At 40.9% G+C, this 16,288-nt stretch overlaps 1 protein-coding gene across 8 annotated transcripts in view; it reads left to right on the top strand.

Moving 5' to 3' along the window:
* LOC116058018 overlaps nucleotides 1-14,231 on the top strand; it is a 347,926-nt gene extending 333,695 nt beyond the window's left edge. For 5 of the 8 annotated variants that reach the window (XM_036006604.1, XM_036006599.1, XM_036006596.1 and 2 more), the window contains 33 exons: nucleotides 1-24; nucleotides 222-504; nucleotides 723-868; nucleotides 1,066-1,348; nucleotides 1,567-1,712; nucleotides 1,910-2,192; nucleotides 2,419-2,564; nucleotides 2,762-3,044; nucleotides 3,271-3,416; nucleotides 3,614-3,896; nucleotides 4,123-4,268; nucleotides 4,466-4,748; nucleotides 4,975-5,120; nucleotides 5,318-5,600; nucleotides 5,819-5,964; nucleotides 6,162-6,444; nucleotides 6,671-6,816; nucleotides 7,014-7,296; nucleotides 7,523-7,668; nucleotides 7,866-8,148; nucleotides 8,375-8,520; nucleotides 8,718-9,000; nucleotides 9,227-9,372; nucleotides 9,570-9,852; nucleotides 10,071-10,216; nucleotides 10,414-10,696; nucleotides 10,923-11,068; nucleotides 11,266-11,548; nucleotides 11,767-11,912; nucleotides 12,110-12,392; nucleotides 12,619-12,764; nucleotides 12,962-13,244; nucleotides 13,874-14,231. The exon at nucleotides 1-24 is cut by the window's left edge and continues 122 nt beyond it. In XM_036006604.1, the coding sequence (XP_035862497.1) occupies nucleotides 1-24; nucleotides 222-504; nucleotides 723-868; nucleotides 1,066-1,348; nucleotides 1,567-1,712; nucleotides 1,910-2,192; nucleotides 2,419-2,564; nucleotides 2,762-3,044; nucleotides 3,271-3,416; nucleotides 3,614-3,896; nucleotides 4,123-4,268; nucleotides 4,466-4,748; nucleotides 4,975-5,120; nucleotides 5,318-5,600; nucleotides 5,819-5,964; nucleotides 6,162-6,444; nucleotides 6,671-6,816; nucleotides 7,014-7,296; nucleotides 7,523-7,668; nucleotides 7,866-8,148; nucleotides 8,375-8,520; nucleotides 8,718-9,000; nucleotides 9,227-9,372; nucleotides 9,570-9,852; nucleotides 10,071-10,216; nucleotides 10,414-10,696; nucleotides 10,923-11,068; nucleotides 11,266-11,548; nucleotides 11,767-11,912; nucleotides 12,110-12,392; nucleotides 12,619-12,764; nucleotides 12,962-13,244; nucleotides 13,874-14,048 (6,917 nt within the window). In that variant the 3' untranslated portion in view covers nucleotides 14,049-14,231. The remainder of the gene's footprint in view (nucleotides 25-221; nucleotides 505-722; nucleotides 869-1,065; nucleotides 1,349-1,566; nucleotides 1,713-1,909; nucleotides 2,193-2,418; nucleotides 2,565-2,761; nucleotides 3,045-3,270; nucleotides 3,417-3,613; nucleotides 3,897-4,122; nucleotides 4,269-4,465; nucleotides 4,749-4,974; nucleotides 5,121-5,317; nucleotides 5,601-5,818; nucleotides 5,965-6,161; nucleotides 6,445-6,670; nucleotides 6,817-7,013; nucleotides 7,297-7,522; nucleotides 7,669-7,865; nucleotides 8,149-8,374; nucleotides 8,521-8,717; nucleotides 9,001-9,226; nucleotides 9,373-9,569; nucleotides 9,853-10,070; nucleotides 10,217-10,413; nucleotides 10,697-10,922; nucleotides 11,069-11,265; nucleotides 11,549-11,766; nucleotides 11,913-12,109; nucleotides 12,393-12,618; nucleotides 12,765-12,961; nucleotides 13,245-13,873) is intronic. The other 3 variants (XM_036006602.1, XM_036006600.1, XM_036006601.1) reach the window with 3 other exon arrangements.
* Nucleotides 14,232-16,288: the final 2,057 nt, after the last annotated feature.

Below are 16,288 nucleotides of genomic sequence, written 5' to 3'. Positions count from 1 at the left end.
TGGAAGTCACTGGTCAGGCTTTAGGTAACACTGCTCTAACTGGTGATTCATACCATTTAACGTGACTAATAGATGACGTTGAGCAGACAGTCACATTCAAAGTTCAATCAAACATTCTGACTGCCTGTTCTTTGGTGGAACATTTGGTCAGATCAACACATGTAATATGTCTGTGCCTTCCATAAACTGTCTTTAATGAAACATTTTGTAACTTTGTCTAGATACTAATATTGCTAGACGTGGAAACGTGATTCAGTCCTCCCTGTATGGGAATGATGTCCCTGAAAGGGCCATTGATGGAAATCGTGCTAGCAACTATGGACAGGGATCCTGCAGCGTCACTAACAATGATTTAAAACCATGGTGGAGACTGGACCTCCTGAAGACATATCAGATCAACACTGTCACCATCACCAACAGAGGAGATTGTTGCCCCGAGAGAATCAATGGTGCTGAGATCCGCATTGGAAATTCCCTCAATGACAATGGCAATGATAACCCCAGGTAACTGCACTTTCTGTTTTATATTTGATTCAAACATTTAACATTGGATGACAGGAGATTAGTGCACTGGATACCTACATACTTCCCTAATAGAAAGCTGTAGTTTTCACAGCAATAGCATGATCAGAATGTAAGTAAAACTAGTCGTAAGATTTATTCATAGTCTGTGTGGGAACCAAGTTTTACTCATAGTTCTGTTTCATTTTATTTTTCTTCAGATGTGCTGTTATCTCGTCTATCAAAGCTGGGACCTCCCAAACCTTTGCGTGTAACAGAATGGAAGGTCGTTATGTCAACATTGTGATTCCTGGAAGACGAGAATACCTGACACTGTGTGAAGTGGAAGTCACTGGTCAGGCTTTAGGTAACACTGCTCTAACTGGTGATTCATACCATTTAACGTGACTAATAGATGACGTTGAGCAGACAGTCACATTCAAAGTTCAATCAAACATACTGACTGCCTGTTCTTTGGTGGAACATTTGGTCAGATCAACACATGTAATATGTCTGTGCCTTCCATAAACTGTCTTTAATGAAACATTTTGTAACTTTGTCTAGATACTAATATTGCTAGACGTGGAAACGTGATTCAGTCCTCCCTGTATGGGAATGATGTCCCTGAAAGGGCCATTGATGGAAATCGTGCTAGCAACTATGGACAGAGATCCTGCAGCGTCACTAACAATGATTTAAAACCATGGTGGAGACTGGACCTCCTGAAGACATATCAGATCAACACTGTCACCATCACCAACAGAGGAGATTGTTGCCCCGAGAGAATCAATGGTGCTGAGATCCGCATTGGAAATTCCCTCAATGACAATGGCAATGATAACCCCAGGTAACTGCACTTTCTGTTTTATATTTGATTCAAACATTTAACATTGGATGACAGGAGATTAGTGCACTGGATACCTACATACTTCCCTAATAGAAAGCTGTAGTTTTCACAGCAATAGCATGATCAGAATGTAAGTAAAACTAGTCGTAAGATTTATTCATAGTCTGTGTGGGAACCAAGTTTTACTCATAGTTCTGTTTCATTTTATTTTTCTTCAGATGTGCTGTTATCTCGTCTATCAAAGCTGGGACCTCCCAAACCTTTGCGTGTAACAGAATGGAAGGTCGTTATGTCAACATTGTGATTCCTGGAAGACGAGAATACCTGACACTGTGTGAAGTGGAAGTCACTGGTCAGGCTTTAGGTAACACTGCTCTAACTGGTGATTCATACCATTTAACGTGACTAATAGATGACGTTGAGCAGACAGTCACATTCAAAGTTCAATCAAACATACTGACTGCCTGTTCTTTGGTGGAACATTTGGTCAGATCAACACATGTAATATGTCTGTGCCTTCCATAAACTGTCTTTAATGAAACATTTTGTAACTTTGTCTAGATACTAATATTGCTAGACGTGGAAACGTGATTCAGTCCTCCCTGTATGGGAATGATGTCCCTGAAAGGGCCATTGATGGAAATCGTGCTAGCAACTATGGACAGGGATCCTGTAGCGTCACTAACAATGATTTAAAACCATGGTGGAGACTGGACCTCCTGAAGACATATCAGATCAACACTGTCACCATCACCAACAGAGGAGATTGTTGCCCCGAGAGAATCAATGGTGCTGAGATCCGCATTGGAAATTCCCTCAATGACAATGGCAACGATAACCCCAGGTAACTGCACTTTCTGTTTTATATTTGATTCAAACATTTAACATTGGATGTGTAAATGACAGGAGATTAGTGCACTGGATACCTACATACTTCCCTAATAGAAAGCTGTAGTTTTCACAGCAATAGCATGATCAGAATGTAAGTAAAACTAGTCGTAAGATTTATTCATAGTCTGTGTGGGAACCAAGTTTTACTCATAGTTCTGTTTCATTTTATTTTTCTTCAGATGTGCTGTTATCTCGTCTATCAAAGCTGGGACCTCCCAAACCTTTGCGTGTAACAGAATGGAAGGTCGTTATGTCAACATTGTGATTCCTGGAAGACGAGAATACCTGACACTGTGTGAAGTGGAAGTCACTGGTCAGGCTTTAGGTAACACTGCTCTAACTGGTGATTCATACCATTTAACGTGACTAATAGATGACGTTGAGCAGACAGTCACATTCAAAGTTCAATCAAACATACTGACTGCCTGTTCTTTGGTGGAACATTTGGTCAGATCAACACATGTAATATGTCTGTGCCTTCCATAAACTGTCTTTAATGAAACATTTTGTAACTTTGTCTAGATACTAATATTGCTAGACGTGGAAACGTGATTCAGTCCTCCCTGTATGGGAATGATGTCCCTGAAAGGGCCATTGATGGAAATCGTGCTAGCAACTATGGACAGAGATCCTGCAGCGTCACTAACAATGATTTAAAACCATGGTGGAGACTGGACCTCCTGAAGACATATCAGATCAACACTGTCACCATCACCAACAGAGGAGATTGTTGCCCCGAGAGAATCAATGGTGCTGAGATCCGCATTGGAAATTCCCTCAATGACAATGGCAATGATAACCCCAGGTAACTGCACTTTCTGTTTTATATTTGATTCAAACATTTAACATTGGATGTGTAAATGACAGGAGATTAGTGCACTGGATACCTACATACTTCCCTAATAGAAAGCTGTAGTTTTCACAGCAATAGCATGATCAGAATGTAAGTAAAACTAGTCGTAAGATTTATTCATAGTCTGTGTGGAAACCAAGTTTTACTCATAGTTCTGTTTCATTTTATTTTTCTTCAGATGTGCTGTTATCTCGTCCATCAAAGCTGGGACCTCCCAAACCTTTGCGTGTAACAGAATGGAAGGTCGTTATGTCAACATTGTGATTCCTGGAAGACGAGAATACCTGACACTGTGTGAAGTGGAAGTCACTGGTCAGGCTTTAGGTAACACTGCTCTAACTGGTGATTCATACCATTTAACGTGACTAATAGATGACGTTGAGCAGACAGTCACATTCAAAGTTCAATCAAACATACTGACTGCCTGTTCTTTGGTGGAACATTTGGTCAGATCAACACATGTAATATGTCTGTGCCTTCCATAAACCGTCTTTAATGAAACATTTTGTAACTTTGTCTAGATACTAATATTGCTAGACGTGGAAACGTGATTCAGTCCTCCCTGTATGGGAATGATGTCCCTGAAAGGGCCATTGATGGAAATCGTGCTAGCAACTATGGACAGGGATCCTGTAGCGTCACTAACAATGATTTAAAACCATGGTGGAGACTGGACCTCCTGAAGACATATCAGATCAACACTGTCACCATCACCAACAGAGGAGATTGTTGCCCCGAGAGAATCAATGGTGCTGAGATCCGCATTGGAAATTCCCTCAATGACAATGGCAACGATAACCCCAGGTAACTGCACTTTCTGTTTTATATTTGATTCAAACATTTAACATTGGATGTGTAAATGACAGGAGATTAGTGCACTGGATACCTACATACTTCCCTAATAGAAAGCTGTAGTTTTCATAGCAATAGCATGATCAGAATGTAAGTAAAACTAGTCGTAAGATTTATTCATAGTCTGTGTGGGAACCAAGTTTTACTCATAGTTCTGTTTCATTTTATTTTTCTTCAGATGTGCTGTTATCTCGTCTATCAAAGCTGGGACCTCCCAAACCTTTGCGTGTAACAGAATGGAAGGTCGTTATGTCAACATTGTGATTCCTGGAAGACGAGAATACCTGACACTGTGTGAAGTGGAAGTCACTGGTCAGGCTTTAGGTAACACTGCTCTAACTGGTGATTCATACCATTTAACGTGACTAATAGATGACGTTGAGCAGACAGTCACATTCAAAGTTCAATCAAACATACTGACTGCCTGTTCTTTGGTGGAACATTTGGTCAGATCAACACATGTAATATGTCTGTGCCTTCCATAAACTGTCTTTAATGAAACATTTTGTAACTTTGTCTAGATACTAATATTGCTAGACGTGGAAACGTGATTCAGTCCTCCCTGTATGGGAATGATGTCCCTGAAAGGGCCATTGATGGAAATCGTGCTAGCAACTATGGACAGGGATCCTGTAGCGTCACTAACAATGATTTAAAACCATGGTGGAGACTGGACCTCCTGAAGACATATCAGATCAACACTGTCACCATCACCAACAGAGGAGATTGTTGCCCCGAGAGAATCAATGGTGCTGAGATCCGCATTGGAAATTCCCTCAATGACAATGGCAACGATAACCCCAGGTAACTGCACTTTCTGTTTTATATTTGATTCAAACATTTAACATTGGATGTGTAAATGACAGGAGATTAGTGCACTGGATACCTACATACTTCCCTAATAGAAAGCTGTAGTTTTCACAGCAATAGCATGATCAGAATGTAAGTAAAACTAGTCGTAAGATTTATTCATAGTCTGTGTGGGAACCAAGTTTTACTCATAGTTCTGTTTCATTTTATTTTTCTTCAGATGTGCTGTTATCTCGTCTATCAAAGCTGGGACCTCCCAAACCTTTGCGTGTAACAGAATGGAAGGTCGTTATGTCAACATTGTGATTCCTGGAAGACGAGAATACCTGACACTGTGTGAAGTGGAAGTCACTGGTCAGGCTTTAGGTAACACTGCTCTAACTGGTGATTCATACCATTTAACGTGACTAATAGATGACGTTGAGCAGACAGTCACATTCAAAGTTCAATCAAACATTCTGACTGCCTGTTCTTTGGTGGAACATTTGGTCAGATCAACACATGTAATATGTCTGTGCCTTCCATAAACTGTCTTTAATGAAACATTTTGTAACTTTGTCTAGATACTAATATTGCTAGACGTGGAAACGTGATTCAGTCCTCCCTGTATGGGAATGATGTCCCTGAAAGGGCCATTGATGGAAATCGTGCTAGCAACTATGGACAGAGATCCTGCAGCGTCACTAACAATGATTTAAAACCATGGTGGAGACTGGACCTCCTGAAGACATATCAGATCAACACTGTCACCATCACCAACAGAGGAGATTGTTGCCCCGAGAGAATCAATGGTGCTGAGATCCGCATTGGAAATTCCCTCAATGACAATGGCAATGATAACCCCAGGTAACTGCACTTTCTGTTTTATATTTGATTCAAACATTTAACATTGGATGACAGGAGATTAGTGCACTGGATACCTACATACTTCCCTAATAGAAAGCTGTAGTTTTCACAGCAATAGCATGATCAGAATGTAAGTAAAACTAGTCGTAAGATTTATTCATAGTCTGTGTGGGAACCAAGTTTTACTCATAGGTCTGTTTCATTTTATTTTTCTTCAGATGTGCTGTTATCTCGTCTATCAAAGCTGGGACCTCCCAAACCTTTGCGTGTAACAGAATGGAAGGTCGTTATGTCAACATTGTGATTCCTGGAAGACGAGAATACCTGACACTGTGTGAAGTGGAAGTCACTGGTCAGGCTTTAGGTAACACTGCTCTAACTGGTGATTCATACCATTTAACGTGACTAATAGATGACGTTGAGCAGACAGTCACATTCAAAGTTCAATCAAACATACTGACTGCCTGTTCTTTGGTGGAACATTTGGTCAGATCAACACATGTAATATGTCTGTGCCTTCCATAAACTGTCTTTAATGAAACATTTTGTAACTTTGTCTAGATACTAATATTGCTAGACGTGGAAACGTGATTCAGTCCTCCCTGTATGGGAATGATGTCCCTGAAAGGGCCATTGATGGAAATTGTGCTAGCAACTATGGACAGGGATCCTGTAGCGTCACTAACAATGATTTAAAACCATGGTGGAGACTGGACCTCCTGAAGACATATCAGATCAACACTGTCACCATCACCAACAGAGGAGATTGTTGCCCCGAGAGAATCAATGGTGCTGAGATCCGCATTGGAAATTCCCTCAATGACAATGGCAACGATAACCCCAGGTAACTGCACTTTCTGTTTTATATTTGATTCAAACATTTAACATTGGATGTGTAAATGACAGGACATTAGTGCACTGGATACCTACATACTTCCCTAATAGAAAGCTGTAGTTTTCACAGCAATAGCATGATCAGAATGTAAGTAAAACTAGTCGTAAGATTTATTCATAGTCTGTGTGGGAACCAAGTTTTACTCATAGTTCTGTTTCATTTTATTTTTCTTCAGATGTGCTGTTATCTCGTCTATCAAAGCTGGGACCTCCCAAACCTTTGCGTGTAACAGAATGGAAGGTCGTTATGTCAACATTGTGATTCCTGGAAGACGAGAATACCTGACACTGTGTGAAGTGGAAGTCACTGGTCAGGCTTTAGGTAACACTGCTCTAACTGGTGATTCATACCATTTAACGTGACTAATAGATGACGTTGAGCAGACAGTCACATTCAAAGTTCAATCAAACATACTGACTGTCTGTTCTTTGGTGGAACATTTGGTCAGATCAACACATGTAATATGTCTGTGCCTTCCATAAACTGTCTTTAATGAAACATTTTGTAACTTTGTCTAGATACTAATATTGCTAGACGTGGAAACGTGATTCAGTCCTCCCTGTATGGGAATGATGTCCCTGAAAGGGCCATTGATGGAAATCGTGCTAGCAACTATGGACAGGGATCCTGCAGCGTCACTAACAATGATTTAAAACCATGGTGGAGACTGGACCTCCTGAAGACATATCAGATCAACACTGTCACCATCACCAACAGAGGAGATTGTTGCCCCGAGAGAATCAATGGTGCTGAGATCCGCATTGGAAATTCCCTCAATGACAATGGCAATGATAACCCCAGGTAACTGCACTTTCTGTTTTATATTTGATTCAAACATTTAACATTGGATGTGTAAATGACAGGAGATTAGTGCACTGGATACCTACATACTTCCCTAATAGAAAGCTGTAGTTTTCACAGCAATAGCATGATCAGAATGTAAGTAAAACTAGTCGTAAGATTTATTCATAGTCTGTGTGGAAACCAAGTTTTACTCATAGTTCTGTTTCATTTTATTTTTCTTCAGATGTGCTGTTATCTCGTCCATCAAAGCTGGGACCTCCCAAACCTTTGCGTGTAACAGAATGGAAGGTCGTTATGTCAACATTGTGATTCCTGGAAGACGAGAATACCTGACACTGTGTGAAGTGGAAGTCACTGGTCAGGCTTTAGGTAACACTGCTCTAACTGGTGATTCATACCATTTAACGTGACTAATAGATGACGTTGAGCAGACAGTCACATTCAAAGTTCAATCAAACATACTGACTGCCTGTTCTTTGGTGGAACATTTGGTCAGATCAACACATGTAATATGTCTGTGCCTTCCATAAACTGTCTTTAATGAAACATTTTGTAACTTTGTCTAGATACTAATATTGCTAGACGTGGAAACGTGATTCAGTCCTCCCTGTATGGGAATGATGTCCCTGAAAGGGCCATTGATGGAAATCGTGCTAGCAACTATGGACAGGGATCCTGTAGCGTCACTAACAATGATTTAAAACCATGGTGGAGACTGGACCTCCTGAAGACATATCAGATCAACACTGTCACCATCACCAACAGAGGAGATTGTTGCCCCGAGAGAATCAATGGTGCTGAGATCCGCATTGGAAATTCCCTCAATGACAATGGCAATGATAACCCCAGGTAACTGCACTTTCTGTTTTATATTTGATTCAAACATTTAACATTGGATGTGTAAATGACAGGAGATTAGTGCACTGGATACCTACATACTTCCCTAATAGAAAGCTGTAGTTTTCACAGCAATAGCATGATCAGAATGTAAGTAAAACTAGTCGTAAGATTTATTCATAGTCTGTGTGGGAACCAAGTTTTACTCATAGTTCTGTTTCATTTTATTTTTCTTCAGATGTGCTGTTATCTCGTCTATCAAAGCTGGGACCTCCCAAACCTTTGCGTGTAACAGAATGGAAGGTCGTTATGTCAACATTGTGATTCCTGGAAGACGAGAATACCTGACACTGTGTGAAGTGGAAGTCACTGGTCAGGCTTTAGGTAACACTGCTCTAACTGGTGATTCATACCATTTAACGTGACTAATAGATGACGTTGAGCAGACAGTCACATTCAAAGTTCAATCAAACATACTGACTGTCTGTTCTTTGGTGGAACATTTGGTCAGATCAACACATGTAATATGTCTGTGCCTTCCATAAACTGTCTTTAATGAAACATTTTGTAACTTTGTCTAGATACTAATATTGCTAGACGTGGAAACGTGATTCAGTCCTCCCTGTATGGGAATGATGTCCCTGAAAGGGCCATTGATGGAAATCGTGCTAGCAACTATGGACAGGGATCCTGCAGCGTCACTAACAATGATTTAAAACCATGGTGGAGACTGGACCTCCTGAAGACATATCAGATCAACACTGTCACCATCACCAACAGAGGAGATTGTTGCCCCGAGAGAATCAATGGTGCTGAGATCCGCATTGGAAATTCCCTCAATGACAATGGCAATGATAACCCCAGGTAACTGCACTTTCTGTTTTATATTTGATTCAAACATTTAACATTGGATGTGTAAATGACAGGAGATTAGTGCACTGGATACCTACATACTTCCCTAATAGAAAGCTGTAGTTTTCACAGCAATAGCATGATCAGAATGTAAGTAAAACTAGTCGTAAGATTTATTCATAGTCTGTGTGGAAACCAAGTTTTACTCATAGTTCTGTTTCATTTTATTTTTCTTCAGATGTGCTGTTATCTCGTCCATCAAAGCTGGGACCTCCCAAACCTTTGCGTGTAACAGAATGGAAGGTCGTTATGTCAACATTGTGATTCCTGGAAGACGAGAATACCTGACACTGTGTGAAGTGGAAGTCACTGGTCAGGCTTTAGGTAACACTGCTCTAACTGGTGATTCATACCATTTAACGTGACTAATAGATGACGTTGAGCAGACAGTCACATTCAAAGTTCAATCAAACATACTGACTGCCTGTTCTTTGGTGGAACATTTGGTCAGATCAACACATGTAATATGTCTGTGCCTTCCATAAACTGTCTTTAATGAAACATTTTGTAACTTTGTCTAGATACTAATATTGCTAGACGTGGAAACGTGATTCAGTCGTCCCTGTATGGGAATGATGTCCCTGAAAGGGCCATTGATGGAAATCGTGCTAGCAACTATGGACAGGGATCCTGCAGCGTCACTAACAATGATTTAAAACCATGGTGGAGACTGGACCTCCTGAAGACATATCAGATCAACACTGTCACCATCACCAACAGAGGAGATTGTTGCCCCGAGAGAATCAATGGTGCTGAGATCCGCATTGGAAATTCCCTCAATGACAATGGCAACGATAACCCCAGGTAACTGCACTTTCTGTTTTATATTTTATTCAAACATTTAACATTGGATGACAGGAGATTAGTGCACTGGATACCTACATACTTCCCTAATAGAAAGCTGTAGTTTTCACAGCAATAGCATGATCAGAATGTAAGTAAAACTAGTCGTAAGATTTATTCATAGTCTGTGTGGGAACCAAGTTTTACTCATAGTTCTGTTTCATTTTATTTTTCTTCAGATGTGCTGTTATCTCGTCTATCAAAGCTGGGACCTCCCAAACCTTTGCGTGTAACAGAATGGAAGGTCGTTATGTCAACATTGTGATTCCTGGAAGACGAGAATACCTGACACTGTGTGAAGTGGAAGTCACTGGTCAGGCTTTAGGTAACACTGCTCTAACTGGTGATTCATACCATTTAACGTGACTAATAGATGACGTTGAGCAGACAGTCACATTCAAAGTTCAATCAAACATACTCACTGCCTGTTCTTTGGTGGAACATTTGGTCAGATCAACACATGTAATATGTCTGTGCCTTCCATAAACTGTCTTTAATGAAACATTTTGTAACTTTGTCTAGATACTAATATTGCTAGACGTGGAAACGTGATTCAGTCCTCCCTGTATGGGAATGATGTCCCTGAAAGGGCCATTGATGGAAATCGTGCTAGCAACTATGGACAGGGATCCTGTAGCGTCACTAACAATGATTTAAAACCATGGTGGAGACTGGACCTCCTGAAGACATATCAGATCAACACTGTCACCATCACCAACAGAGGAGATTGTTGCCCCGAGAGAATCAATGGTGCTGAGATCCGCATTGGAAATTCCCTCAATGACAATGGCAACGATAACCCCAGGTAACTGCACTTTCTGTTTTATATTTGATTCAAACATTTAACATTGGATGTGTAAATGACAGGAGATTAGTGCACTGGATACCTACATACTTCCCTAATAGAAAGCTGTAGTTTTCACAGCAATAGCATGATCAGAATGTAAGTAAAACTAGTCGTAAGATTTATTCATAGTCTGTGTGGAAACCAAGTTTTACTCATAGTTCTGTTTCATTTTATTTTTCTTCAGATGTGCTGTTATCTCGTCCATCAAAGCTGGGACCTCCCAAACCTTTGCGTGTAACAGAATGGAAGGTCGTTATGTCAACATTGTGATTCCTGGAAGACGAGAATACCTGACACTGTGTGAAGTGGAAGTCACTGGTCAGGCTTTAGGTAACACTGCTCTAACTGGTGATTCATACCATTTAACGTGACTAATAGATGACGTTGAGCAGACAGTCACATTCAAAGTTCAATCAAACATACTGACTGCCTGTTCTTTGGTGGAACATTTGGTCAGATCAACACATGTAATATGTCTGTGCCTTCCATAAACTGTCTTTAATGAAACATTTTGTAACTTTGTCTAGATACTAATATTGCTAGACGTGGAAACGTGATTCAGTCCTCCCTGTATGGGAATGATGTCCCTGAAAGGGCCATTGATGGAAATCGTGCTAGCAACTATGGACAGGGATCCTGCAGCGTCACTAACAATGATTTAAAACCATGGTGGAGACTGGACCTCCTGAAGACATATCAGATCAACACTGTCACCATCACCAACAGAGGAGATTGTTGCCCCGAGAGAATCAATGGTGCTGAGATCCGCATTGGAAATTCCCTCAATGACAATGGCAACGATAACCCCAGGTAACTGCACTTTCTGTTTTATATTTTATTCAAACATTTAACATTGGATGACAGGAGATTAGTGCACTGGATACCTACATACTTCCCTAATAGAAAGCTGTAGTTTTCACAGCAATAGCATGATCAGAATGTAAGTAAAACTAGTCGTAAGATTTATTCATAGTCTGTGTGGGAACCAAGTTTTACTCATAGTTCTGTTTCATTTTATTTTTCTTCAGATGTGCTGTTATCTCGTCTATCAAAGCTGGGACCTCCCAAACCTTTGCGTGTAACAGAATGGAAGGTCGTTATGTCAACATTGTGATTCCTGGAAGACGAGAATACCTGACACTGTGTGAAGTGGAAGTCACTGGTCAGGCTTTAGGTAACACTGCTCTAACTGGTGATTCATACCATTTAACGTGACTAATAGATGACGTTGAGCAGACAGTCACATTCAAAGTTCAATCAAACATACTCACTGCCTGTTCTTTGGTGGAACATTTGGTCAGATCAACACATGTAATATGTCTGTGCCTTCCATAAACTGTCTTTAATGAAACATTTTGTAACTTTGTCTAGATACTAATATTGCTAGACGTGGAAACGTGATTCAGTCCTCCCTGTATGGGAATGATGTCCCTGAAAGGGCCATTGATGGAAATCGTGCTAGCAACTATGGACAGGGATCCTGTAGCGTCACTAACAATGATTTAAAACCATGGTGGAGACTGGACCTCCTGAAGACATATCAGATCAACACTGTCACCATCACCAACAGAGGAGATTGTTGCCCCGAGAGAATCAATGGTGCTGAGATCCGCATTGGAAATTCCCTCAATGACAATGGCAACGATAACCCCAGGTAACTGCACTTTCTGTTTTATATTTGATTCAAACATTTAACATTGGATGTGTAAATGACAGGAGATTAGTGCACTGGATACCTACATACTTCCCTAATAGAAAGCTGTAGTTTTCACAGCAATAGCATGATCAGAATGTAAGTAAAACTAGTCGTAAGATTTATTCATAGTCTGTGTGGAAACCAAGTTTTACTCATAGTTCTGTTTCATTTTATTTTTCTTCAGATGTGCTGTTATCTCGTCCATCAAAGCTGGGACCTCCCAAACCTTTGCGTGTAACAGAATGGAAGGTCGTTATGTCAACATTGTGATTCCTGGAAGACGAGAATACCTGACACTGTGTGAAGTGGAAGTCACTGGTCAGGCTTTAGGTAACACTGCTCTAACTGGTGATTCATACCATTTAACGTGACTAATAGATGACGTTGAGCAGACAGTCACATTCAAAGTTCAATCAAACATACTGACTGCCTGTTCTTTGGTGGAACATTTGGTCAGATCAACACATGTAATATGTCTGTGCCTTCCATAAACTGTCTTTAATGAAACATTTTGTAACTTTGTCTAGATACTAATATTGCTAGACGTGGAAACGTGATTCAGTCCTCCCTGTATGGGAATGATGTCCCTGCAAGGGCCATTGATGGAAATCGTGCTAGCAACTATGGACAGGGATCCTGCAGCGTCACTAACAATGATTTAAAACCATGGTGGAGACTGGACCTCCTGAAGACATATCAGATCAACACTGTCACCATCACCAACAGAGGAGATTGTTGCCCCGAGAGAATCAATGGTGCTGAGATCCGCATTGGAAATTCCCTCAATGACAATGGCAATGATAACCCCAGGTAACTGCACTTTCTGTTTTATATTAGATTCGAACATTTAACATTGGATGTGTAAATGACAGGCGATTAGTGCACTGGATATCTACATACTTCCCTAATAGAAAGCCATTTTCACAGCAATAGCATGATCAGAAGTTAATTACCAGTAGTCCATCCATCTTCGTCCGCTTATCTGGGGTCGGGTCGCGGGGGTAGCAGCTCCAGCAGGGGACCCCAAACTTCCCTTTCCCAAGCCACATTAACCAGCTCCGACTAGGGGATTCCGAGGCGTTCCCAGGCCATGTTGGAGATATAATCCCTCCACCTAGTCCTGGGTCTTCCCCGAGGCCTCCTCCCAGCTGGACGTGCCTGGAACACCTCCCTAGGGAGGCGCCTCGGGGGCATCCTTACCAGATGCCCAAACCACCTCAACTGGCTCCTTTCCACGCAAAGGACCAGCGGCTCTACTCCAAGCTCCTCACAGATGACTGAGCTTCTCACCCTATCTCTAAGGGAGGCACCAGCCACCCTCCTGAGGAAACCCATTTCGGCCGCTTGTACCCTGGTTACCAGTAGTGTTAAGATGTATTCATAGTCTGTTTGGTAACCCCGTTTTACTCATAGTTCTGTTTTATGTCATTTTTCGTCAGATGTGCTGTTATCTCGTCTATGGCAGCTGGGACCTCCCAAACCTTTGTGTGTAATGGAATGGAAGGTCGTTATGTCAACATTGTGATTCCTGGAAGACGAGAATACCTGACACTGTGTGAAGTGGAAGTCACTGGGACAGTAACAGAAGAAACTGATTGTAAAATAATTAATTAGTTTATGTTCCCTTAATTTTAACGCTAGTCTACACAAGTTTGCATATTTGGTGTGGTTTTGCTTCGCACACAGAGCATATTTTAAGTAAAACACTTCGTATTACATATCCTAAGGTCAGGACAATCGTATGCTGAAGCTTTATGTAAAACTGATACAGATGGTTGTTTTATACATTAGCTAACACAAAATAAAGGTTATTGTTCAAATTTAAATAGCGAACAAAAGAGATACAGCTCTAGTAACTGATTATACCTACTATTCTGTGCCATGAAAGTGACGAGAGATGCATTATTAAACAGACAACGGGTGAGAAACAATATACAGTGCACTGTTTGTATTGTATTTGTTGTAATTTTTCTTGGGCTTTTTTCTATCTACTTTACTGATATACTTGCAAAATAAACATTGCTTTTAAAGCTAATCTGTGTGTGTATTTGTGTTTTTCCTCATTGTCTGTTTGTCCAGACTTGCTTGGCTGTCTTTTCAAATGAGTATCATATTTGGGTAATGCAAGCACAGCATACAGAGAGAAACAACAGCATATAGCTAAGAGGCCTATACTGTACATGTTTACATTTTTTTCCTACATCTTGAGAGAAAGCAGCAACATAGCTGTCTTAGATGTAAGTCATGCATCAAATCAGTTTAATTTTGATGGACAGTCACATCTGTAGTTACATTGTCTACTGGTATGATCTTATACTTATTTGAAATGTGGTCAGGCGAACATACTTTTGGCGGACATGTGTCTAAAATGATGGAGAACTCATAAAGAATATTTCCCTTTGATGGAATGGTGCAGCACATGAAGTTTGGTTTGAATATTTTACTCATAATTACCTTCATATGCCAACTTTAATAAAGAGCTTCAACAGTTGATAAACAATGACATAGGTGAAATGTGAGGGCAAAATCAGGGTTTATGATTAAAATGTGAATAATAACTATTGATAACTAGGCAAACCAGCAACTAAGTTTGGGAGACGTACTTTAAACACACATGACCTAAGGTATTAAAACTGGGGGTACCATTGTGTACCCCCAGTTTTAATACCTTAGATGCACGTAATACTTGGCCCTTAATGCCAGGACCAAAATCGGCAGTGGGAGAACAGAGCAAAACCCAAAACTTTAGAAAGTGGTCAATGTTAAATCAGTCAAAGTTTAATTATTTCAGATTTCTCGCTGCTTCAGACAACGTGGTGCGACTCTCTTGAGATAACAGTGGTGACCTTCTGGGGCCACCAACAGTCAATCCTCTCATCGCTGAGGCCCTGTTTACACGTACATGGTTATTTTGAAAAACTGAGACATTTCCCTTTGTTTGTGCCCTACGTTTACACGTTTGCACGTTTGCATGTTAACTGAGACAAACGGAGGTTTAGGCAGCCGAGAGAAAGAAAGAGGAAGTGAGTCGTTGCTGTTGTTGCTATTTTCGGGATTCTGATTGGCTAACGTGGGCTTGAGCTTCTTGTTACACTGCCACCTACAGGTGTGGCGTGCTCTTGACAGCATTGACAGCATAAATACACGGGTACGTAAACGAACACTTTTCTGAAAACATAGAGGTTCTAAATGTCCGTTTAGGAAAATAGCCGGCCACGTGTAAACATAGTCTAAAACATCAACGAGGTAGAGGCTGGGGATGTCAGTCTTTCCTCGGACCCAGCATCTCCTCTGTCAACCCAGCAACTTCCAGAACCAGCACCTCTAGTGTCTGCTCTGCCATCACCGGATTCACCATCACTACTGCCAGCCCCAGCCTGCTTCAGACCCAGAGCCTCACACTAACCATTGACTTTCATTACTCAATTAACACATTAGTTTTGCACCAGTTCCAGTCTCTGCGCCTGAGTTCTGTCCCCAACCCTGATAGTTTGTGGTAGAAATTCTAATGGATAGTAGGTGAGGTCTGAAATAAAGCTTCAGTCAACAAGTATTTTAAGTGTTTATTCTTTGAAAAAATGATAAAAAAGTCATAGTATAGCATGTACCCATGTCCCAGTCTGGGTTCAGGGGGCAGACGCTGTCATCACATTTAAAAATAAACTGAACACCCTCCTCTTTGATAAAGCATATAGTTAGGGAGTGAGGAGATCCAGAAATGCTTGTTACTAACCTAGCTCTCTCACCAGAGGCTTAGGATAGCACCAAGATCTTGATTGCAGCTGTCGCCGTGGTCCTGCTTTACTACACCCTGCTACGCTCTGCGGTGCCCTGCTGTGTCAAATGCTATGACA

The sequence above is a fragment of the Sander lucioperca genome, chromosome 10 (genome assembly GCF_008315115.2).
Source record: "Sander lucioperca isolate FBNREF2018 chromosome 10, SLUC_FBN_1.2, whole genome shotgun sequence".
In the NCBI taxonomy this organism is placed as follows: Eukaryota; Metazoa; Chordata; class Actinopteri; order Perciformes; family Percidae; genus Sander; species Sander lucioperca.
This window is presented reverse-complemented; position numbering and strand designations above follow the sequence as displayed.